The sequence below is a fragment of the Rhamphochromis sp. 'chilingali' genome, assembly GCF_963969265.1.
Source record: "Rhamphochromis sp. 'chilingali' genome assembly, chromosome: 18".
Taxonomy (NCBI): Eukaryota; Metazoa; Chordata; class Actinopteri; order Cichliformes; family Cichlidae; genus Rhamphochromis; species Rhamphochromis sp. 'chilingali'.
Window position 1 is genome coordinate 6,687,688 of NC_137945.1, and position 24,073 is coordinate 6,711,760.

A 24,073-nucleotide genomic window follows, 5' to 3' on the forward strand; every position below is an offset into this window, starting at 1 on the left:
TCTTGTCAATAAGGGCTAAAGTCTCTGAAGCATGTTTCCAGCAAGTTGTTGAATCTAAACCATGAAAAAGCAAGTATTAGCAAATTACTGGCAAGTTGTACTTAATAAAATGTCCAGTGAGTGTATATTTAGATTGATGTTTGTGTAACTTGTCCAGACAGTCAAACAGTTATACAAGAGTGTAGTTAAAGGTCCTTAGATCTTGTTTTAACTTGTCACCATAAGCGTAAGTTTCTACCTTGTAATAGGAATATTCTTTCTGGGTCAAAATGATGTGATAGTATTCATAAGGCATATGTTTGACATGTTTTTGGCAGATTGCAGGCCAACGAGTCATTTTTTGGCAGAGGCAGTGCGATGCCTCAGGAAATGTTCTGCTGGGAATTTGAGTCCTGCCAACAAAGTGAATGTTATTTTGACACTTTCCACCTACCTAAGCAGTGTTTAGGGTCATGTTCATCCACAATCATCATGGAAACAGTATTCCCCGATGGCTGTGGTCCAGAGGTGTGGACTCGAGTCACATGACTTGGACTCGAGTCAGACTCGAGTCATTAATTTTACGACTTTAGACTTGACTTGAAAAAATGTTCTAAGACTTGTGACTTGACTTGGACTTTTACACCAGTGACTTGAGACTCGACTCTGACTTGCCTGACATTACTTGAGACTTGACTTGAGACTTGAGGATAAAGACTTGAGACTTACTTGAGACTTGCAAAACAATGACTTGATCCCACCTCTGCTGTGGTCTCTTTCAGCATTGTAACTGCTACAAAGCAAAAAATGGTTCAGGAATGGTTCGAGAAGCACAGCAACAAGTTTGAGGTGTTGACTCGACTTCCAAATTTCCCAGATCTCGATCCAATCAGGTACGTGTGGGACGTGCTGGACAAACAAGTCCGATCCATGGACTGAACAGTTGGTAGCAACATGGGGAACAACACAATATTAAGCAGGTGATCATAATGTTACAGCGGATCAATATATATATATATATACTAACAGCAGAGATTCTATAAATGTTCAATGATGTTTTTTTGACTGAATGATTAATTTATTCTTTATTCTTGTGCCTTTTTTCCTTACCTTCAGGTCCTTTTAATAAGAAAATACTAAATCTCCAAACCATCAATTCACTGTAGTGTGTTTAAATTCAAGTAAATGTTCTTTAAACCCTCTGAATGGTTTTCCTTATCCTTAAAGTAAAACAAATGAATCTCACTGAAATACAATCACAGAATAATAACTAACATAAGATGTACTTTACATTTTAAATTTAAAAAGTTCTTTTTTGTGTGAACTTAAAGTTTTAGCTTGGACTTTTTTCTTTGATACAGAATTAATTAAATGTTTTATTTGATAACAGTTTTGCTTTCGCCTACAGGGTTTCTAAGTAGCGGTGCTGATGCATTCAGGAAAAAGAGGAAATCTCTTCTCCTTACACAAGTTTGTATCATTTCTTTACACTAACCTGTAATCTTATTGTTCACAAATGTAACATTTAAATTATCATTAAAAACAACACTTTAAAAGTCACATTTGGCTAAATTAACTGTATTAATGAAAACACCACAAAATCTGTCAAAACAAAGGACATCAGTAACTCCACTTTTGTTAAAATAATCATTCTATTTATTGAGATGATTTTCAACCTCATCTCCACCCATCGGTTATAAAGCAGAAAAAACTAGAAACTCTCAGACAAAATGTTAAAGATTGAAAAAACAAAAAAAACCCAAAAAACCATTTTGGTTAATAAACGTACATTTATTCTGAAACAGACGTTTCCATTTTTTTAACTGGATAAATCAAACTGAGAGTTTATTACATCAAGAGCCAGCTCCACACCACAAATTATTTCCTTTCAAATCTTAAAATTTGTGCATCACTGCTACCTAAAAGGCACCAGACGTGAGAGCAAAAGAAAATCACAAATGAATGATTTTTTTAAAAACCCATTCCAAAGGTTTATCTCCTTCAAAATAAAACAACAAATTTCCAATACATTTAAAATAAAATAAACATGCTAATTAAAAACAGTCTGAATATAGAGAGGTGTACTACAAAGAGATAAACTGGTTAGTTGGGCATGGCGAGCTTTAAGTCAGAGTTTTCACTGTGATGAAGGTGGATCTCTTAAATGAACATGAACCCTCAAAGTGCTTTTTACTACAAGCCTCATTCACTTCAAGCACACACATTCATACAGCGCTTTTATTCTAACACACACACACACACACACCTGCTCTACCTCAGTGACCACAGGCTCAGTTTAACCTGCTAGATCACCATGGTAACTAATGCTTAAGGCAACCTGGTCCTGTTCTATGGAAAGCAGGACTCTGCTTATGGAGTTAACGTCAGCTTTAAACCTTGCTGTTCTTCTTACAGGGCTACATCGCCATGGTAATTTATGCTGCAGCTACACCAAAGCACATATGAAATCACCTGAAACAGTGCATCCATTCCCCGTGGAGCTCAGTGTTTTTAGTGACAGTATAAATAATAAGCATCAATCATTAAATGCAGATTTTTAGGAGAAACTTTATTTGTAGCTTTTTTTCTCCGTTTCCTGGAGTTTTACAGCAGTTTTATTATTCTGTATTCAGTCTGAATTAAACGACAAAGCCTGTTGAATTAATGGAATATTTATATTTCATTTATATTTATTGTATCCCGATGATGGAGCATTACTGAGTCTGTTTTCTGTGTTTAACCTGTTCATATTTCTCTAAGATTACAGCTTTAGTTTCCTTCATATGATCAGCTGCTGTGCTGCCAGTTTTCAGTCCGCGATCGGTCACATGCTACAAACTGTCTGGTTTGATCATTCGAGAAGAAGCTCTCATCTGCTACTGTCACGTTAAAATTGAGGTTTTCTAGGCAAGGCTAAAAGCTTTCTGTGGCACTCATCTTTGGCTTCATTTTCTTTTAAAATATATCATTCATCTCTCTCAGTGACCTCTGATTGACGTAAATGGCATTCAATCATCTTGTGAAATAATGCGTCAAACACCACCTTTAATGTGAGCCCAGACCAGAAAGCTTCCATTAACAGAGAAAGTTGAGAAGCAGCAGTTATCTCTGACTGGGATTTTAGGTTTTGTCAAGCCAGCTAAAGCGGAGAAAGCCCAGCTTTGTTGAGCGTGCTTCATAGTACACTCCTCTGATGTGGATCTGGGTGGAAAAAAGTCTGGAAGTCTTCATTTGTTTCGAGGAACTTTTTCTCCAAGAGGAACCTCCATCAGTTTCTGTGGGGAGAACAGAAATCAGCTACATGATCTCAACCAATTAAGAAAGAGTAATTATTTGTAAAGGTTTCTGTGGAGAGTGGCCTTCGAACAGCAGAAGAAACATATGACTTGCTTTGACAGGCAGTTTCCTTAAATTCATTTCTGCTTTCTTTTTAAGGACAGATGCCGTGTGACTCCCCATGATCACATATTTTTAGTAACTTTGTGTCCATGTTGGAGTTTGTTTTGAATTTTTATGAGTCATATTTTTATTCCGGTGTTTTGTTTTTACTTGGTAAAGCGTATTGTACCTTTGAATTCTATTTTATCATGTTTTGGTTTTTTAAATATACTTTTTCCAAGATTTATTTTTTATATTTTTAGTGGCTCCTAATGTTTTTCACATTGTTAGTGTACTTAAAGATGATTGTAGTAATTTTAATTGGTTAATCAATGTTTTAAATACATAAAGTAATGCTGGATGTTTTATTATTGTAGCTGATTTTAATTTTTCTTGGTCATCTGTAATTTTATTTTACTGTGAACATTTTATAAATAAACTTGATTTTAGCCTCATTCACTCATATTCATTCATTTATTTATTTGATGTATTTTTTTTATATGAATTATAAGTTAAGTTTGATGGATTTTTTCTGGTTCTCTTATAAGCTATTTTCAAATCAGCTATGTTTATCTAGCATTGCATTACATATATACTTTATATTTAATTATATTTTCTCATACTGTATTTATGCTATCTTTACTTTCCATCCAACCAGACTTGGCGGACACCGAGTCGTTCCCAAGCTAGCCAACAGAGATGATCTGTGCAGCTGGTCCTGGGTCTGGCCCTGGGGCGTCCTCCTGGTAGGGCATGCTCAAACCGAGCTCCTCATTCTGTCTCTATGGAGAGCCCTCATTCTTTCAGTCACTACCCAGAGATAATGACCGTAGGTTAGGGTAGAAATTTTTATTTTAATTATTTTTTTAAATCCCCTTTTTCTCTTTTCTTTTAGTTGTTATTGCTTTTATTGACATTCTCAGAGTAATTATAGGACATTTTTTGGTTTGGTTTGGTCATCGTTTCTTTATTTTCCCCTGAATTATCCAAAGTGCCCAGTCCTACTGAACTCTCTTTGTCTGTGTGCATGAATACATTCATCGGCGTCCCACCTTGAGCAGTCGAGCTTGGTAAGCGTTGTCCTCCTCGCCCTCTCCTCGCTGTACGTCCACCTGGTACCTCTCACAGGCCCGAATCACCTCGTTGAGGTCGTAGATCAGAGCCGGGTCCAGAGAGTGAGCGTTTATCAGGCTCACCAGGTACTCCCTGTAGTGCTTACTGTGGGAACACACATGAATCTTAGAAGTTATCTTCATCAAAGGAGGCACAGATTCACCTGCAATATTTGATTTTGATTTTTAGGCGGTGTGTTGGAAACGACTTCACTCAGCTACAACCTGAACAATCCCAGTATTGACTCTGTGTTGGGTCTCGACCAACATGTGAGGAAACTATCTGACCACCACTTTACTCACAAGCTGCCGTTCAGCTGAGTCTGCTTGAGCAGGCAGTGCAGAGTGGCCCTTTTCTTTGGAAACTGCTGCCACAAATGTTGCCGTGACAGTGAACCTAAACAGTTCAAACTGGTGTGTCTTCTTGCCTGACCTGATTTACTCTCTGAATCATACTTTGGGTTTTAAAAGGAAAAAGCTGATGTTAGCCAGTTCCTGGCAGCTCTGAGCAGATACCTGGTGTGGTGATCAGTGTTGGTCAAGTTACTTGAAAAAAGTAATCAGTAACTAATTACTGATTACTTCCCCAAAAAAGTAATCCCGTTACTTTACTGATTACTTATTTTCAAAAGTAATTAATTACTTATTTACTTAGTTACTTTTTAAAAACACGATTTACAACCTGAAGAGGTGATAAAGCGATAGATCTTTCAGCCCAATTCTACTTTTTCTGCATAATCCATCATACAAAATGTAATCAAATGGAAAAGTCTCTTTTTTAACTTGTTTTATTGGTTTTAATCTTTTAACTTTATGCATCAAGCAAAGATTTAATTATCTGCAACGTTCTCTGACTGGAAGAAATTAGTTGAACATTTAAACCTATTTTCTGCACATTCCAGCACATAAAATAAAATATTTTTTGTGTTTACACTCAGTCTTTCAAATAGATGCAAGTAAAACACAGCAGAAAATAAATAAAGTCACAGACTCAGCGATCCTGTTGCTCTATTTTCACCTGTAAAGCAGGAGTGGGGCAGGCGGAGGTTTACCCTGGTGCAGGTGTGCTGCGGTCAGTGGAAGAATCCGTGAGTTTCTCTGTGAGTTTCCCATTACGTCGTAGCTACTCGGTGCTTGTTGGAAGTTTAGGGGTTTTTTCGCTGTAAAAAGAAGTTTTCTTCCCACGCACAGCGGACACTAATGTTTTTGTCACTTTTTATGGAATCAAACTCAAAGTAAGGTCAGTACTTCCACGCTTTAAACGCTGCACGCTCATACTCTCTCTGCACTCGATATATGATCCATTGTTGATCTGCACACAGCTGTTGTCACCAACGGCACACTCGCTTACGTCACTGTCGTGAGACATTCTCGCAAAAAAATCACGGTTTTAGTAACGCAGTAACGCAGCGTTCCTACGGGAAAGTAACTGTAATCTAATTACCATTTTTGCAATAGTAATCCCTTACTTTACTCGTTACTTGAAAAAAGTAATCAGATTACAGTAACGCGTTACAAGTAACGCGTTACTGCCCATCTCTGGTGGTGATGAATTCTTTTACGGCGTCTTTGTTCCTGAACTCGTCTCAGTTTACCGTCTTCTAATGAGATTACAGTAAATCAGTCGCTCCAGGCTTTAAATCTCATTTTGTTTCTCTTTAAACTTTGGTATGTATTGGAATTTGTAAAATGTTTCAGTGTTGGGGAGGACCTGCGTACGTAGTGGTTCATCTGAAGAGGCTGAAGTGACTGAATAATGCAAGAAAAGAAATTCCAGCATCATCCTGTCTTTCCGGATCTGCTGGATTTCTTGAATGTGAACCCTGATAATCTCTCTGACAGAAGTTAAGACGTTTCTGCACCTGTGTGTATGATTTATCGCCGTCTCAAATGTCGCAGACTGTTTCCATAAAACAACATTAAAACTTCTTTTACGGTTGAACCTCAACTTGAACTAGAAGTTGAATTGGAAGCTTTTTAGGGACTTCATTCTATGTCATCACTCTTGGAGGGATGTTTCTGCTGCAGCAGGCAGCTGTTTTGAGCGGAAATTCTTTAAGATGTCACAACACACCACCAGACAGAGGCACAGCTGAACATAATGGAGCCACTGAAGAGTCACATATTTCTATCATGAGGTCAGACAGATCACAGTGGGAGCAAAAGCAAACATTACTAGCGTTTCTCCCACGTGCAAATTGCTGGTTTAAAAAGAAGATTCGACAGGAGTGGAAAAAAAACCAGCAACCAGAAAAAAACCCCAATTTGGACAAACTGGGACTTGAAGAGTGTCAGAGGTTACACGATGAGGGAGTCTTCAAGTTTTATTAAACTCTCAATGTGTGTCCCTGCTGGCTACAAACAAAGAAACGACATCTTATTCAGCCTCGGTTCCATTCATGCTAACATACTGCAGTGCTAAATGAAAAACTATAAACCAGCACAGAAGTGCAAATCACAGCATAAACATTCATCCTTACAAACAGCAAACTGGGCATGAAGGGAAATAAGAGCCGCTGCCTTTGTGCTGGAGTTAGAAAAAATACACCCGATTCAATATGATGCTTATCTCTACACATGACAAAAAATATATATAAATCTTTAGTGCTGATTGAACCTTTATGTTTATGCTGGCCCTCAGTCATCAAAACTCCCATTTAAGTATCTCGATCACTTCCCCCTGTGTCACAAATCACCTGTGATGCTACAAGCTTCAGGGTACGGACAAAGAAAAAATACACACCAGCAACTGCCTAGTAGAATAAAACCATACTCCATATATGTACAGTATACAATTATGTGTAATCAGCAGTGCTATAACATGCACATGTGACACAAGACTGAGAGCACATGCTTCTATTTGATGGGAAGCTTCACCGTCACCACTGACAGGCTTTGACTCTTTGAACACAACAGGTCAATGCAGGACAGTATACAGGTTTTGATGAGCTGTGGAAATCACATGAGAACCGCAACCACAACAATGACAAAACATCTTCATGTGTAGAAACAACAGCAGCGCGTACAAACATATTGAGAAAATCGAATATGTTGAAACAGGAATTAGCCTAAGAGCGCTGTGAGTGGCGTTCTAATTTGAAACTTCCATCGAAGCAATTAAGATGCATGAAAAACTGTAAAAGGAAGCGGACGTGGCAACACAGATTCACTCACTCGCAGAGTCCAGCTTGTCCCGGCTGTGTTTTGATGCCACACGGTGAATCCACCTGCTGACCGCCTTCATCCTTCTGCTCCATCACACCACATTCATCTGCACCAAAAACACAAAGTCAATTAAAATGTATATAAAAACCACAAAACAACAACAACAACAAACAGTCAGTGAATTCATGCTAGAGCTCATTTATTAAATACCACCTGCATTCCTACGCATGGACACTAGAACTAACAGCCCCTTAACAACATCACTGTCATATTACATCATTCCTAAACATCAGCTGTAATCTTGTATCCATTTAAATATTTCTTATGTCTAAACTCCTTATTTACTGAATATGAGCAACATTATCATCATTACTATGAGGGTGATGAAACACCATATGGACCAAAGTATTGAGCCACAGGTGTGTAAAATCGAACACTTCACCATGTAGTCTGCCTTTACAACACCATGTGCTGAGGCATAGCTGCCGAGCTGCAAACCTCCCCCGCCATTAACAGCAGCACAAACGCTGTGCACCAGCAGCTTCATAACAGCTCCTGTTTGGTGTATAGCAGGCCCAGTACTTTTATCCATGTAGCGCAGTATTTATTTACAGAGCTCAATTTTCAGATATTATCATAAACAAATACACTGCTATCGATTTTCAAAGATCTAAGAAACAGACACCCTCTCTACTTTTAAGACTAGACTCTTTTCTTTATGATAAAGCTTATAATAAGGGCTGAATCAGGTGACCCTGAACCGTCCCTTAGTGCATTGTGGGAAGTCCCTCGCACCCTGAGCCTATAAACAGCCTGATGCTATTGCAGCATGTCACTCAGTTTCTTTTCTCCGTTGTTTCTCTATGGTTGCAGCAGATGGCTGCCCTGCACTGTGTCTTCCTGTTTAAAGAATATTCTTCCTCCCCGCTGTCACTAAATGCTGCTCAAAGAGGATCTTCCGATTGTTCTGATTGACTCTCTAATATCGTAAAGTCTATGGTAAAATATAAAACACTCCCTCACAACTATTGTTGTGAACTGGATATGCATGAATAAAGGTGAATGCATTTATTTTTCTTTTAATGCTTTTATTGCCAAAGTTTGTTTTTGTTTTGCACAAATGAGAAATGAAATGCTCAGCATCCGACTTCGCTTCTCTAAACATCCTGAAAAGCAAATCCGACCACTTAATTTTCAGAAATTGTTCAGTCATGCCAGGATTCCCATTAACACAAAAAACTGTTTTACCGGTCTGAGCTCCATTAGAGGGATCCGTGTTGAACTCCACACCGCTCCTCTAAGGGCAGAAAAACAGATCAATAAACACGCTCTTTACATTTAGATCGGGGACGAGCTCATCAGGTTTAAACAAACCCTCACATACCATCCACCTCTTACTTATAAATATAATAGAGCCGCAAAGAGACGAGTTATTAGTGAGGATAAATCACAAAATAAAACTTGTGTTGTTATTTGTCAAAAGGCCAAATCCCTGGTGACTCAAAGGGGAGGGGACACACCAAGCACAAACAAAGTTCTATTTACAACAGGACATAGGCTCTATTTACTATATCTGGCACAGTGGACTGTATGAACACAAGGACATTTTGTTTTATCCTTTACAATCAAATCATTTTCCCTTTTTTTCACTGCCAGTCAGTTTATCCTCCAGATGACCTTAAATATCTTCATTCCAACACAGCTGATATTACATTATTTTGTCAAAGTGCATTATATTAGAAATACATTTAGAAAATTGGATAATGTGGTTTACATTGACAGAGTACACAGAGCTGCTCAAATAATTAATAATAATTAAGCTGTAAAGGTGTAAGCTGGTTTGCGGGGAGAGCACACTAAAAAGAAAATGGACCTCTTTGAAGCCAGAAAACTATCTGTGGTTCTGTGGGACAAAGTCACAATAACACAAACTTAACTATTCCAAAACCTCTTTCTCCTGATCATCGCGAGAGCCCAAGACGAAGCATTTCCTCACCGGTCCTTTTGTTTATTCACTTCTTCTCCTCATGATTTCTTTGATAACATTTATCATCTATTAACAGCTTTACTTTCAGCATCTGTATGAAAGACGCTGCTCGACTTTACTTAAATCCCACTGGTAGTGAGATATGAGCTGGAGTCAGGGTAAAAAAAAAAACGAGAAATGTTTAAATATTGTTGTGGGAGACATTTTTTGTGTTGTTGCCTTATGTGTGCTACTAAGGGTCACTTTATAGTATGGTGTGTTTATGGGACTGTATTTAAGGTAGACACATGTAATTAGCGCCCGGTGTTATTGGTCGGAAGAAGCAAACAGATTGTGACCGCTGCGCTGTTGTGATGAATGACGTTGATAAAGAGACTGTGGAACAACAAATACAAGTGATGGCAGTGCAATAATATGTTAAACAGACAGGATGAGTACGGCTGGAGTTATTAGATTGTGACAAGTTTCATTCATAACAGTGGCGTCGTGTCACCCCTGCCAACGAACACCTCAGTGGCTTTTATATTCCATTTCGAATATCAACGTTTTTTCTGGTTAATCTGCTCTGGATCACCTGCAGGTCATTTAATATGCTGCTGCTAGGCTCACTACTGGGTCTCACACCAGATCCACCACTCGCCGGCTTCCTGTTCCAGTGCAGCTTTAAGAAAGTGAAATTGAGCTCTTTTAAAATATTCACCTGAGGTCAGCTGACCCAGAGGCCTCCTAAAGGTCAGCTAAGTCACATGTTTTGTGGCAGTTTCTGCTTTTCTGCAGTTCATACTCTGCATTTTGATTCTGTTTCCCTTACTATAAGTTTCTGCAATGCATTTCAATTCTTTAAACTCTGCATTGTCTCAGATTATTTCCTGTAAAGCGCTCTGTGATTCCTGTCAGTATGAACAAACATTTCTCGCCCGCTGTCTGCTTCAGCTCATGGCCGACTGCCATCTGCTTCAGGTAACACAGGAACTGAACCATCTCTCATGGAAAGCAACAGTTTAAAATAAAAACAATTTACTGGGTGAACAGCAGAAGAAAATACATGTGTGGTTTGTGGTTTTTAGCTCAGCTGTGAGAGGACAGGTGGAGCAGGATATTTTAGAGAGTGGAGCCAGGTGGATTCAGCGGCACAGCTGTCAGCTGATATGTAATCCACGTAGGTCGGCTGCAGCTTCCTGTACAACAATCAGCAATGCAAATAATGCAAACAATGCAAAGAAACATACATACGTGAGCGTCTCACCTGTAGAAACGCCTGTAGTCTGGGAGGCTCCCAGTCTCTAAGATAGAAGAGGCAGTCTCGAGGGTGATGAGCGTGCAAGCAATTGAGAGAGCAGTCAGGCTTACATTTAGTCTGCAAAAAAAGGAGCAGCAGGTTTTAGTCAGGTTAAAGAAAATGTTACACTTTTAACTAAAAATTGCAACACTTTAAGATGTGTAATATTTGTCTAAATATATCAGTCTTAAACCAAATTGTATGAATTTTCCAGACATTAGAAGATGAAGAATGAACCAGAGGATGTGTCCTGAAACAAATGAGACTGCAACCTGCAGCTTGTCTCATACAAAGCACATCCTCCCAACAGGCTCAGCCCTCTTTCTAGAGCTGTGATATTATGGAGAATTGGAGCTCAAGCCTACATGCCACTGATATGACAAAGAAAAAGGGGGCTGTCTACCATACAAACATTCATCCTATAATTCACCCTCACCTTGTGGTAGGGGTTGTTGCAGCCACTGCAGAACTGGTACCTGCACTGCGAGCAGCTGAAGTGCATGCAGCCGCCCTTCGTCAGAGCGTACTGGAACCTGCAGTGAGGACATGCTGCAGGAAGATGAGATAAGAGCGAAAACAGGAACAATTGGCACAGATGAAAGCACACATTCAAACTGTGTGTCTGTGTGTGGTGAGGGAAGCTGACTGATGTACAAACAGAGGAGCCAAACATGGAAATGAAACTTGTGGTTGTGGTTTTAGGTCGAGTCTCTGGCAAGCCTTACTAATTCCGTTGTCTCTCAGATAGCCAGCCAGTCCCTGTCTCTGGTATTCCGGGTCATTCTCCCTCTTCCACAGTTGGAACTGCTCGCAGGACACATCCTGGTGCTGAGGTTCCCACTGTGACCAGAGAAGGGGTTAATGATTTGAGTGCTTCCTGTACTGAAGTGGCAAAGTTTCAAGGTTGCATGTGGAAACTTCTGAGACCTCTTCCTTATTTTTAATCAAATGTAAGATAAGATAGACAGCTCCCATGCACAACGGAAAATATTTCAGATTATACTCACAGGTTTCTTGCACTGAGCACAAAAACTCTTGTGGCAAGACAGGCATGTGACCTTCAGTTGGTCTCCCTCGTTGATAAACCCAGACGTGCACTGAGAAAGACAGGAAAGAGAAATGCAATAAAGCTAAAAATCCCTATTAGAAAAGGCTAAAAGATCTCTGCTTGGTTTTAAATAATCAGTAAATACACGGCTGCAGAAAATGAAGGGAAAACGGCCATTAGCAGCCCGTTCTTCTCACTGATGACAGCAGGTTCACACTGAGCACATGTGACAGGCGTCAAAGAGACAGTGTAACAAACCTGCCTGAAAAAAAATAAGTAAATAAAAAATCGTCCAGCGTGCCCGGTCTGGCAGTGGCTCTGTGATTTTCTCTCCCACAATTTGCAGAAATCTGAGCTGATGTGATTTTTTTTTTATTGATTTACTCTTAACAGGATAAGATTTCGATTTTTTTTCCCCCCCAATACACCTGATGTCAGGCCATTACTAGGCCGCTGATTTGAGTGGACTCAGGAGGCTCTTTGACTTTCTAAATGAAATCATATGTGGTGTTTTATCCATTTCAATAATGTGCTCATCCAGAAAACAGAGAATACAGCTGTACCAGGACTGGCTGCGTTTTTTTTTTTAACTTGTATCATAAAACTAAACTAAAGTACCTACAAAGGCTGAAATAACACAAAGCGTTTGTGGATGTTCAACTTTTCCTCCACACTTCATGTAAGTTAACAGGCCAATGATTATTTTCTAAAACAACAACAAAAAAAACAACTGTAATCTACAGCACTAACATCCAAAGTTCCTAATTCCTTATTCTTTTAATGTTTTCAAGAAAATTAGTTTGTTTCTTTACTTAATCTAACTCCATATATAAATTTCAAACAACTGCTACAACTACAGGATAAAACTAGATTATTTTGACTCTGAGGTGCGTTCAAGGATTGTCTGTCCTTGTCTGGTTACACTGTCAATAAAATCCAGGCTTCAAAGACGGAGCTTAAAATAACCCAAATTATGTGTTGTATGAAAACTATGGAATGCAAATTACAGGGTGGAAATCTGATTGTTAAGAAGATTAAACGACAGGGGCGAACAAGCAGACTGCGTTACGGTGAACTCACATGACAGCACCACATGAACTTGGGGTCTTTCATGAGAGCGTGCTCGGTCAGCTTTTTGTGGAACAAGTCGTACACCTCAGGCTCCAGGCAGTCCCTCAGCTGGAAAACAAAACACGACACGAGGCGTCGCTGCGTCGTTATTATAAGACGAAAAACAGCTGCAGGTTTTGATACTAGTTTAATGTCATTTTGTGCACTTTAAACAAAACATCTTCCCCCTCTGAGCACTTCACCCTGTTTAAAAATGACTATGTTGAGATAAATGCAATTATCATGCATGATTACAATCCACAGCATCTTCTAAGAATATCTTAAAGAGCTAAAAATCTGTTTACAGATCAAATTCTGTCTTAATAGCTGAAACAAAGCTCCATTCTCCCATCAACCCACAAATAACCCCAGTTTCATAATTTCTTCATAAGTACTTATGATCACATGGAGAATCAGATGCAAACTGAAATCTTGGCCCTTGTATCTGCAGACGACACTAAAAGCCCCTGAAGTGTTCCCCACAGCCTTGCATACAGTCAGGAAAAGATGTTCAAGCTGCAGTTCGTGAGTAAATAATTATAGTACGCTTAATCTGTTTATACAGCTGTTTATATTGCACATCTGTTTAGGCTTTGGGAAATATGATTGAGACTTTGTCTGTAGTTATTTCTCACATGTAGCAGGAGACAATTCACATCAGGCATGTTGTCGTCTGTGGAAATACTCTGAGGTTTAGGCAAAGGCATCTGGAGCTGAGAGAGGCAGGACACCCACTTTACTACTAATTCAAGCGGCCATTATCCCCTGTGCTTCTCTCACATCAACACAAAAGGACACGGCACAGACTTTGTAGCAGAGAGAGTGCAGGTCAAAGTGTTTATTATGTGATATGATGCACATGCGCCTCCAACAGGAAATATCTAGAAGAGTTCAGGGCTCAGTGAACGTGTGAAAACAGCTTTTCACAGGCGTGGGGAGGGAATTTGAATCCGGACTGCTGCACTAGTGCCATGTGGCACGTGGTCTCTTGCTCATCCACTGAGCTAAAGTGTTGCTCAGAAATGCCTTTTATTACTTTAAATATGCTCTGTGTCATGTATTTGTAACAAAAATAAATGACCTGTTTAAAGATGCATCTGGTGTCTCTTGTTAAAAATCCTATTTAGGACTTTTCACGTTAACGTTTCCGGCACATTTCCTCTGAGTTCACCTGTATATCCAGCGTGGAGAAGTAGCTGTCCAGCTTCTCTGGGTCGTTGATGTCGGGTTCGCAGCAGCTGGGACACACCATGTCTCGGATGTGTTTGTCTCTCACGGCGATGGTAAAGTGGGCCTTGAAGCATTCGAGGCACACCGAGCACTGACAGGACGTTAGAGACTGCATCTGGAGTACCAAGGGGAAAAGAAAGAGACTTTAAGAGCTGTGCATTAAACATAACTGGTTGCTGCGGAAACAGATCGCTCTCCCCGATGACCCACCTTGCTGCGGGGGAAGATGCTCAGACAGATGGGGCACTCGTTGTTGAGGAGACGCCTGATAAAATCTCTGTCATGTGACTCCTTCACGGCTTGCACCACATCCTCCAGGGAGTAGCTGACACCCGGCTCTTGGAGCAGCGACAGGACGAGCTCGCAGCGCCCCCAGCTGGGCAGGTCATACAATGCCAGCAGCCGCCTGCACGTCCTCTGAAGGGAGCAAGCCAGGTCAGCACAGAGGTTTATGTTAAAATGAAAAAGATACACGTCAAAACAAAAATCTCTTTCTAGTCAAACCTGTTTGTCTGGGTGTGCGGGATCAATCGGCGGCTCGGGCTGGGCTGTCCAGATTCGCTGGTGGAAAGCTTCCAGCAGGGGGCGCTGAAGCAGAGACAAAGCCCCCTGCATCTCACCTCCACTCTGCCGCAGGGCCTCCTCGCATTGGGCCACATCTTGGAAGCCCAGAGAGTGAAGCTCCTTCATCTTCACCCAGCAGGAACAACAAAAACAAAACAATGAAACAAAGGAATCACTTTAAATGGCTGCAGTGAACATAAAAGACTCACATCAAGAGTCTTTACACTGCTGATAAACAATATTAAAAACAGGCATTTGCTCTTTCACCAGTAAAGAGGTTTGAATCTCACCAAACAACAGGTGAGAGGTCCCAGCAGTGTAGTGAAAACTGGGAAGTTCCCAGCAACAACTTGGATTTTTTACATTTTCATTTTAATCCCTGTGAAGTTTAAGTTATAACCAACCACATGTTGTGGAGAAAAGCAAACAGACGTTTTTGGATTTTGAGGTGTGTCAAATGATTTTCTTAAATCAAAAGAAACAATTTTCTGTCGTAATTCACAAAATATTTGCAGTATGAAGGTTAAAAATAAAAAGAGTCCTTTTTGAGATAGAAGGAAGAAAAGTTCATACTTTCTTTTAACAATAAATATGTATTTAAAACTTTAATGTGCTTTTAATTGTCCCACCTTTTCTTTGCGGTCTCTCAGCAGCTCTCTCACGGCTTTGTCGGTTTCTCCTCCTGTTTTCAGCCACGCCAGCTTGGCCTCAGCTCTGGACAGCTTCATGCTGTCACCTATGGAGGTCGGACCGCTCTTCTCGGACTCGCCTCCGTCTCTCTCCAGCACGGGCTGCGTCCCGACACGCCCCATTTTGTAGTTCAGTTGGACTGAGGCGGCCATGGCGCAGATTTCATCCAGCAGGTGAGGCAGCTCTGAGGTCAGCCAGTCACAGGGGTTAACGTTGCTGCCACCGCACGCGCCCAGAGCGGCGTACACCTCCTCTGGGCTAATGCCTCGCTTTTCTGCTTCCTGTGAATGAGAAACGTAATGCATCTTCTCTTTTCCAGCGTTTCAATTCTATAATATTGTAATTTATTTTGAAAAATGTCATTTAAATGTTTTGAGGTGAGTCTGTGTGAAACGTTTGCCATACTCTGATGTGACGGACAAGAGCGAGCCCGTCTTCTTTCATCGTCTTCTGCCTCTTCAGCTCCAGGTTGACTCGGGGCTTCGGCTGTGGCCGGTCCTTAGGTCCGCACGGCGTCTGCTGGAGAGACTGGGGCAGAGAAAGTCCACCAGAATCTTTAGGGGACATGTTGCACATCTCACACACTGTGGAGGCCTTGGTGTTAGCGAAGGTGCAGAATTGGCAGGTCCACTGCTAGAAGAAGAAAGAAAAGCATGTAAAGCAAACACTAACAAAAACTGATGACTTCAAAGGCTTTGCTGGGACACCTCCATCCTCACTTAAACTAACCTGAGTGTAATCCAAGTGAGAATGGCATTCGTGCTTTAAGTTATGTCTGACATTATGGTAATATTTTCATGTGTAGCTTAAACTTGACTTTAATGCTATAAAAAAAGGATTAAGTCCTCCTACTATCTGTGGACAAGGTCTAGATATCTGATTGGTAGGTGGTGATTCAGGACGTCATAATGATCCTGACCATGATGATGATGACAATATGGATCCTGGTCTATTGACTAATACAAGAAAAACTGACTATATCTAGAGATAGGTACAGCTGTTAAGCTTAAAGAACAGCAGGTGTAAGACAGAGGCTACCATGTAAAACAGCGGTCCCCAACGTTTTCTGCGCCACAGACCGGTTTAATGTCAGACAATATTTACGCCCAAGACAAAAACTGTGGTATTTTGTAAATATAATAATAAATGAGAATTCACTGTGTAATTGTGTAACTTTATTAGCAGCGTCCTCCTAAAATGCGCCAACTACATCCTCCTCTCTGGTCGCTATGGTAATATGTAAATATTTCTTTCAAAACAAGACGCACAACTACAACACGGGAAAAGACCCAGGGAAACTGAGTTAACGATAAAAACCCTGAAACACAAATTTCACACCCGGGCCCAAACAACTCATGTAACTGGTACCGGTCTGTGGGCCGGGGTTGGGGATCGCTGATGTAGAATGTCTTACAAACAAGGTCAAACCTAAATATATTGTACATACGATGAAACAACAACATGAGTTAGCCAAAAACATCTCAGAAACATCTAATCAGCAGAATAATTTAACAGCAAATTAATGTTTTTCATTAATCGGTCTTCTTATGAATTCTCTACTTCACTGAAAACCCAACAACAAGTGACTGTAGATAAATGTGTTCCCCGCAGAGCTAAGACTAACAGAAAAGGTTTTCATTCAGCAGGAATCTGTAGTCTCAGTCTGTGCCAACGCTCAGCACAGTAAAGACTGAGAAAATAAGAAACAGGTTAGTAGCGTTATCAGCAGCAGGAGACAAACCTTTGCGTCAGACAGAGATCTGAGGATGGACATGTCAGAGGAGACCGGAGGGCGAGTGGCCAGACGGGGGCGCTCACACACCTCGCAGAGGATGCTGCTGCCCTGATTCATCACAGTGCAGCTCTTACACTGCCACTCTGAGAGAACGAGCACCAACACAGTTCAGTTCAAATCAAATAGTTTTCAAACTTTAACATATTATGCAGAATATTTATGTAAAAACAAATGTTTCCTCCATAATAAGTTAAAGTTCGGTGCTTTTAATAAATTAAAAGCATTTCTACTTTAACTCGAGGGCACAGGGCGTCTGAAAATTAAACTTAAGCCTTTAAGTCAACCTTAATGGCACCTTAAATAAAATTTAAGACAAAACTTCCTGAGGCTTGAACTATTCCTTTCACCACCAGGGGGCACCAGTTACCAGCGTGTATCTCTTTTCAGCTGCCCACTCATATTTAAGAGATTTCCTCTGATGTGACCTTGATGACCTCCCTAGTTTAAAAGAAAGGTGACCTTGACCCTTGGCACCCCCCTAGTGATACAACCTGGTATTACATGCAGTGCAGTGCATGAATTCTTTAACCACAAACGCATAGTGTTTGATGTTATTCTCTTGAAAGCTTTAGTTAATTTTGAAAGGTTTCAGCTCTTTTAAAATACAGAAATTTACTATAAATACCTTTAAAAAATATTGCCTGAGTGTGTGGGCAAATAAGTCAAAAAATACTATGTTTATCTTAAGCTATATCTTAAGTTTCATTCATCCTCAAAACAGGGATTCCTGTCCTTAGTGGGAACTTCTAGGAATTGGTTTCAACCACAGAGAACAATAATAATAAATAACAATTTCCAACCATTTTTTCTTACACTTGGATCTTCCCCTTTTTCTAAAATAACAAAGAGGGTGGATAAGCAAGTGAACTTTAAACTCTATAGGGCCTTTTATAAGCAAATGTGTTAATTCACAGACACCCTGTAACCTGCTGCGTGTGTAAACCTTTGCTCTTACCTGCATTCGGCGATGCAGGAAGTGACATGGTGCTTTCCAGAACAGTGGACACAGCTGTGGCGAGTCGAGGCCGTTCGCAGGTTGTGCAGAGAACGGCTCGCATCTCGTTCACTGTAGTGCAGTGAGAGCACTCCCACGGGCACAGAGACGGGCTGAAAAGCAGCGGAGAAGGACAACATTTTTTTTCAGCTCCTAACAAGAACACGTCTTCAGCTAATCTTCATTTCCTCCACAGCTGCAGATCCCCAGATGTGATAAAATACATTGTTAAGACATTTCAGGGATCTCTAGAGACCCTGGTGTTTGATTCTCAGCAAAAACCTTTGGAGTTTTGATCAAACAAAGTTGATCCTTTATTGTAACAAAGGAAATGGTGAACAAATCCAGCCTGTGTCCTTCCTGGCTTTGATCTGCTGCCAAATAAAGAGCTGAATGTGGGTTTCTCTTCTCACCTGGATGTTTTAGCAGGTGTAGTAATGGTCCTGTTGTGCCCTTTACGATCAGGGTGGGAGTGGTACAGCTTGTCGCACTTCAGACACAACCTCTGGAGGCATGTGGCGCAACGAGCATGGACAGCAGAAATTCCACAGATGGTGCAGGTGTCTGCAAGAAAAAGACGAAGAGTTAAAACAGTAAGCAGCAAAAAACAAGCAGAGCCGAGGTTTGACTTTTGTTTTGCAGATGTAACTCGGCCTACTTTGTTTGGTTTGCTGTAATTTGTCCCTCTTGTGACTGGCTCTGTTGGGGTGTCGGTGGAAGAGGTCATCGCATGCGTCGCAGAAATGTGGATTGTCACATGACGAGCAAAACAGAGACGCGTCTCCGCCGCACAAACTGCACCCGCTCACTGCAGCAGAGCCTGGAGACAAACACGAAACAGACCACATTTTTAAAACATATCAGGTCGTTGCCATTTTTCACAAAATTTAAATACATCCTCAGATAAACAACACCACAAGATATTCCTTACATTTGACTCTTAAATACATTGGTATACTGAAGAGTTCATGGTTTACTCAGTGTCTGCAAGATCCCAAAATCATCTCCTCTCCACCACTGTGCCCGGTAGGTGTCATGAGGTGTTTGTGCTGATATGCTGAGTTTGGCCCACTCTGTCCAAAGGACATTGTTCCAGGAGTCCTGTGGTTTGTTTAGACGTGTTCAACTTTGCCATGTTCTTCTTAAAGAGAAGAGGCGTTCTCCTGGCAACCCTTCTAAATAAGCCATACTTGTTTTTGTTCTTAACGTAATGACGCAGTGTAATATGTGATATGGAAACTTTAGACCTGAAAGAGGGTGTACTTTTATTTTACCATAACTGTGCGTCTTCAAAAATGCTATACAAAGTTTATAAATTGCTTCGGAGCACAGCAAAGTTTCTAAAAAAGCTTCTTAACTTTGTGGCATCAAATGAAGAAGAAACTAATTTGGTTAAGAGTTAAGAAGAAAAACTGCTGGAATGAAAAAATAAATAAAATAAAAACTCCCAGGCCATCAGGTGTGGCAGTAGCTGACCTGTTGAAGGTTTTGGCACCAGAGCAGGTTTAGGAGGAAGAGGCAGGATCAGAGGTTTGTCCCCCTGCTGCTGCTGCTGCTTCTTTTCCTCTACGGGAAGCTTAGCCACAGAGTCAGTCACCATCTGAGCCTTAACAAAAATAAATAAATATCAGCATGACAAACAAAACGAATGAAGTCTGAAAAGGACAAATATTAAAAAACAGATTATCTTAATTCAGCCTGTTTTTATCTTTAATGAACTTAAATGAACTTTTCGGCCGACAGCCTTTTGAAACGTGTACACACCTTTGGGATGACGAATGGGATGATTTCTTTGAAGTGTTCTAGGTGAGGATGAGTGCCCTGAACAAACAAACATAAGAAAATGGAACATCAAAACTGCACGCACATGTTACCGATGATCAGATCTGCTTAGGAGTCGATACAAACCTTTACTATCATATCCACTTCCGTGCGTAGCGTCATGACCTCCAGCGTCACCGCTGCGACTTTTTCAGTATCCGGATCCTCGACTTCGTCGGGAAAGCTGAGGCCGTCGACCTGCTGGTTAGTGTAACCGTAGAGATAGAGGACTCTGCGGCCTCCCTGTGGACCAAAACCCACATTTCAATCCTAATCTTTTAAACAAAACTTAAAGGTTCTCAGTCAAAGTTTCTGCACAATCTTTGGACACAATGGAGTTTTTTCCTCACTTTGATGGCATCCACTGTAGTCCTGAAAACAGGATTGTTGTGCTTGACACTCCTCCAGTATCTGGGTCTGGTGGGAGAGGTCAGGTTACAGCCATACTTCTCCAGGATGCTCAAGGCTTTGATGAATCGATTCAAAGACTCCAGGACCTGGTGAGAAGAAAAATTAGTATTGATGTTAATCAGTTTGCCTCCATTATTCCATCCAAATGAATTATTTGTGATGATTTAGTTAACAACAATGTTACAATGAATCACAGCTAGCAGATGAGGCTGGTATCAAATGAAGGTTAAAAAAAGAGCTTTCATATCCTATCCTATTCATATCTCCTGTGAATTACTATGCAATACAATACAAGCATCCAGGATACTAATACTTGTTTCTGTTTCTCTATGTCATAGACATTGAAGCGATGCAGTTTTGCTGCTGAAGCTATGCTATATCCCATGATATCGATACTCAAACTTGATTACAGAAAAGAAAAATGCTCCAAACACTGACTTTATTTTAAGCTCCTGGTTCTGTGTGACATAATAGAGAGGGAAATCCCTATTCGGCCTTCTCAAAATCTTTTACAGAGGGGTAACCAAACAGAAACAAGCTGACATAAATGGGGAGGGGCTAACAGCTCGTTTCAGACAGAGGATGAACTGTCAAGTCCCAGTGTAAAATGCATAAGGATTATTTTGAATAATGAATGATGCAAAGCTACTGTAGCAGTTTAAGATTGGAACAAATTTACTAACAGAAGCCACAGTGCTGAAGATAATTTTTCACTCCCCTGTGGATATCTTCATCTTTGTTTTCATCCAAAAAAATCAAAGATAAGTGTCACAAAATCTTTTTTCCTTAATAAAAAAAAAAACTGAGTAGACCTTTGGGGATCAAACAGACACAGAAATGTTACATCAAACTGCACTAAAGCGATCGTTTAAGAGAAAAGATTACCTCCTGTTTGTTACGACCTGCCGAGTTCTCCTTCAGCATAACCTCAGCTGAGACGTGGCGGTACTTCTCCGACAGAGGCAGCTCGATAGTGGCCATCGTCTGAACGTCGGCCTTCACTTCCTGAGCTGAACCCGAGGACGAAAGAAGAGACTGGGCTGTTCTCCTGGCCTCGTCCATCTGGACGGACGCAGGACTGCTGCTCATTGCTGTTAGAAAGAGAAGAGAACTTTTTAGAGATCGTTCCAGGGCTTCAAAATCGAGGATCAGCTGATTTATTTGGTTTGGAAAATCACTGCAAATTCGCTGTTATTTTCGGTCTGTGAGACGGTTTTTGTAAAAGAAATAACTGATTAGAGGAAAACATAAAAGTCACATTAATGTGCGGCGAGACTCAGCAAAGACTGCCAGAGGAGATCAAAAAGCTAAACTCACAGTGTAACCTCCAAATTTCAAAATACATTAAACCTCAAAATTCCGATAGCGTTTTGTTAAGATGACCAAGACACTCAGTTTATTATTAAATATGATCTGTAAACTACTGTAATAAAGCTTTGCAGGTGTGGCTGTCTGCAGGTGGAGAGCAGGTCCCCTGCTGGTTCCAGCCACGCCTCATTCCACGTTGTTATGCAGGGACCGTTTGAGGCCTCGGGCTGTTTTCTGTCTATCTTACCCTGCTTTCCTGCAGGGTTAAAGATGTCCAGCTTATTGGTGTGTCTACTATGTCAAAGTTCAGTCATGCAGTTTTTATAGATGATTTGTATTTACCAATAACAATCAGGATAAATAAAGATAATATATAAATCATTACCACAGCATCAATATAAGGACCCAAAAATGTCAGCAGATTACTGAAATTATACAAAAGCTCTACAAAGGTTCCCCACAGAAAACTAAATCAGGAATAAGAGTGGAAAGTTGTTTCTGCCAGTGAAAAAAAACAAAAACAAAAAAAAACACTTGTAAGTCAAAAATTTGGGTTAGATATTGAAATTTTGAGATAGTAAGTATTAATCTTTATTATGGTGGCAAAACAAGACTCCATACCTGAGAGCCACAAAAACAGGTATTTACTCTAAAACATCTGTAGGAACGAGGTCAAGTAGTTTTCTACATAACAAATTTTAAATTGACTCTCAAAAAATGATGCTATAAAAACACCTAAAAAGTTGAGCCCTCGTCTTCACTTGAAAAATGACTTTTGAGAAGTCTAATAACAGCAGGGACCTGAACTTTCTGACCTTTCCCATAACTCCTATTATGAAGGGCATCACTCCATAGTTTCTTTTTTATTTAATTTTTTTATGTGAGCTGGTCAAATAAAAGGAATTTGATGAAATGACCCAATACACAGAAGTCAAACACAATGGTTTCATAACAGTGATTACCTGAGTTACCACCTGATTTTTAGACGTTCTTCAACTACATAGTATTAACGCCTGATCACAACTTTTCCACGTGTTCACAGATTAAATACTTAATATACTTTAACAAATACTTATCCTTAAATTAAAAAAATTAAAAATAGCTAGGTGCAAAACTTGCAACCTTGTTTATTATTTTAAAAATCAATCCAAAAATGGCCAATCCACACTGAAAAAGGACACGAGTGGCAGAGGAAGGATAACAACAGGAAGGATCAACATTCAGGTAAATCAAACAGTCATCGGTGACCTTTATAATTGATAATTTCACTTTTAATAAACCATGTGATCTGATGGGAAAGTCCAGGCTAATCATAGTTTCAGAGGTAAACAGTTCAGTATCACATCACAGTCGCCACTTTAAATCCGCTCCCTGCTACTTTCTGTACAGTAAAACATCAAATTAACTGGACCCGACGGTGGATTTTTTTTGTCACTTTGACCGTCTTGAAGTCCCAACAATAACAATTCACAGCAGCTGAAAACGAAACTCTAAAAACAGAAACTTTAACACAGCTCCATAACTTAGCTTCATATCTGATCAGTTAACTTACCGCCTCAGCTGTTCTGGCCTTCTTTTAACGGTTATTTCTGTCGCCTCTTCTCCGAATAAAGTCTTTACATTTCCGCCAGTAAAGTCAGCATGTTTTAGATTTCAAGCCAGCGGTTAGACCCTCTTCTACAGTGAGCTCCTTCAGTCTGTCTGAAGCTAGCTTTATGCTTTAAACGCGGAACTCCTCCATACTTCCGGTCTGATTGTGATCTTTTCAAAATAAAAGCGGTATTTCAGTAACAGTAGTCATGAAAATGATTAACTTTACTATGTATGTATTTATTTATTAAGCTCCCAGTTGTATCATGCCTAAAAAATTTTAAGTATTTAATTAATTATGACCAGCGACCAAATTATTAAATAATTATTTAATTAATTTTGTAAATATTTCATATTATATTTAAATTTTTGTTTGTTGTGACACCTTTTACCAGCTTTTTGGACAAAAAAATGTGCCTGAGTCTGGTATTTTATTATCTGTACTATCTTTGAAAAATAATCATCAGTGATGCAAATTTGTATTTTTCATTAGTTATTGCATTAATTTTCGTTGTTTAAAACTACTAAATTATTTAAAACTACTAAATTAAGAAAACCTAACAAAAAAAACATCCCCTCCACTCTCGCTGGCCACTTAATTAGTGACACCAG

The 24,073-nt window shown here is 40.0% G+C and overlaps 1 protein-coding gene across 2 annotated transcripts; it reads right to left on the bottom strand.

Annotated features, from left to right (window-relative positions):
• Positions 1 to 1,665: 1,665 nt before the first annotated feature.
• LOC308385699 (E3 ubiquitin-protein ligase RNF31-like) lies at positions 1,666 to 23,595 on the bottom strand. Of its 2 annotated transcripts, none has more exons than XM_080864810.1 (24): positions 23,424 to 23,595; positions 21,449 to 21,654; positions 20,503 to 20,649; positions 20,240 to 20,395; positions 20,096 to 20,152; positions 19,808 to 19,937; positions 18,990 to 19,151; positions 18,745 to 18,895; positions 18,293 to 18,444; positions 17,284 to 17,420; positions 15,948 to 16,172; positions 15,482 to 15,823; positions 14,793 to 14,978; positions 14,499 to 14,705; positions 14,230 to 14,403; positions 13,029 to 13,127; positions 11,908 to 11,997; positions 11,626 to 11,740; positions 11,337 to 11,449; positions 10,868 to 10,978; positions 8,883 to 8,931; positions 7,644 to 7,740; positions 4,410 to 4,575; positions 1,666 to 3,254 (listed from the first exon to the last, which is right to left on the bottom strand). In XM_080864810.1, the coding sequence occupies exons 2-24, from the start codon at positions 21,650 to 21,652 to the stop codon at positions 3,207 to 3,209; spliced, it is 3,318 nt and encodes a 1,105-aa protein (XP_080720936.1). In that variant the 5' UTR covers positions 21,653 to 21,654; positions 23,424 to 23,595; the 3' UTR covers positions 1,666 to 3,206. The 2 variants fall into 2 exon arrangements, with proteins under 2 accessions (XP_080720936.1, XP_080720935.1); XM_080864809.1 differs by having other exon boundaries at positions 15,948 to 16,175.
• Between the last annotated feature and the right edge of the window lie 478 nt (positions 23,596 to 24,073).

Excerpts from the sequence above, each read along its gene's own strand:
- LOC308385699 (XM_080864809.1), bottom strand. The coding sequence starts at position 21,652 with ATGAGCAGCAGTCCTGCGTCCGTCCAGATGGACGAGGCCAGGAGAACA. Across the intron at positions 14,404-14,498 it reads GCATCTTCCCCCGCAGCAAG|ATGCAGTCTCTAACGTCCTG; the intron begins GTGGGTCATCGG and ends TTGGTACTCCAG. Across the intron at positions 11,998-13,028 it reads AGTTCATGTGGTGCTGTCAT|TGCACGTCTGGGTTTATCAA; the intron begins GTGAGTTCACCG and ends TGTCTTTCTCAG.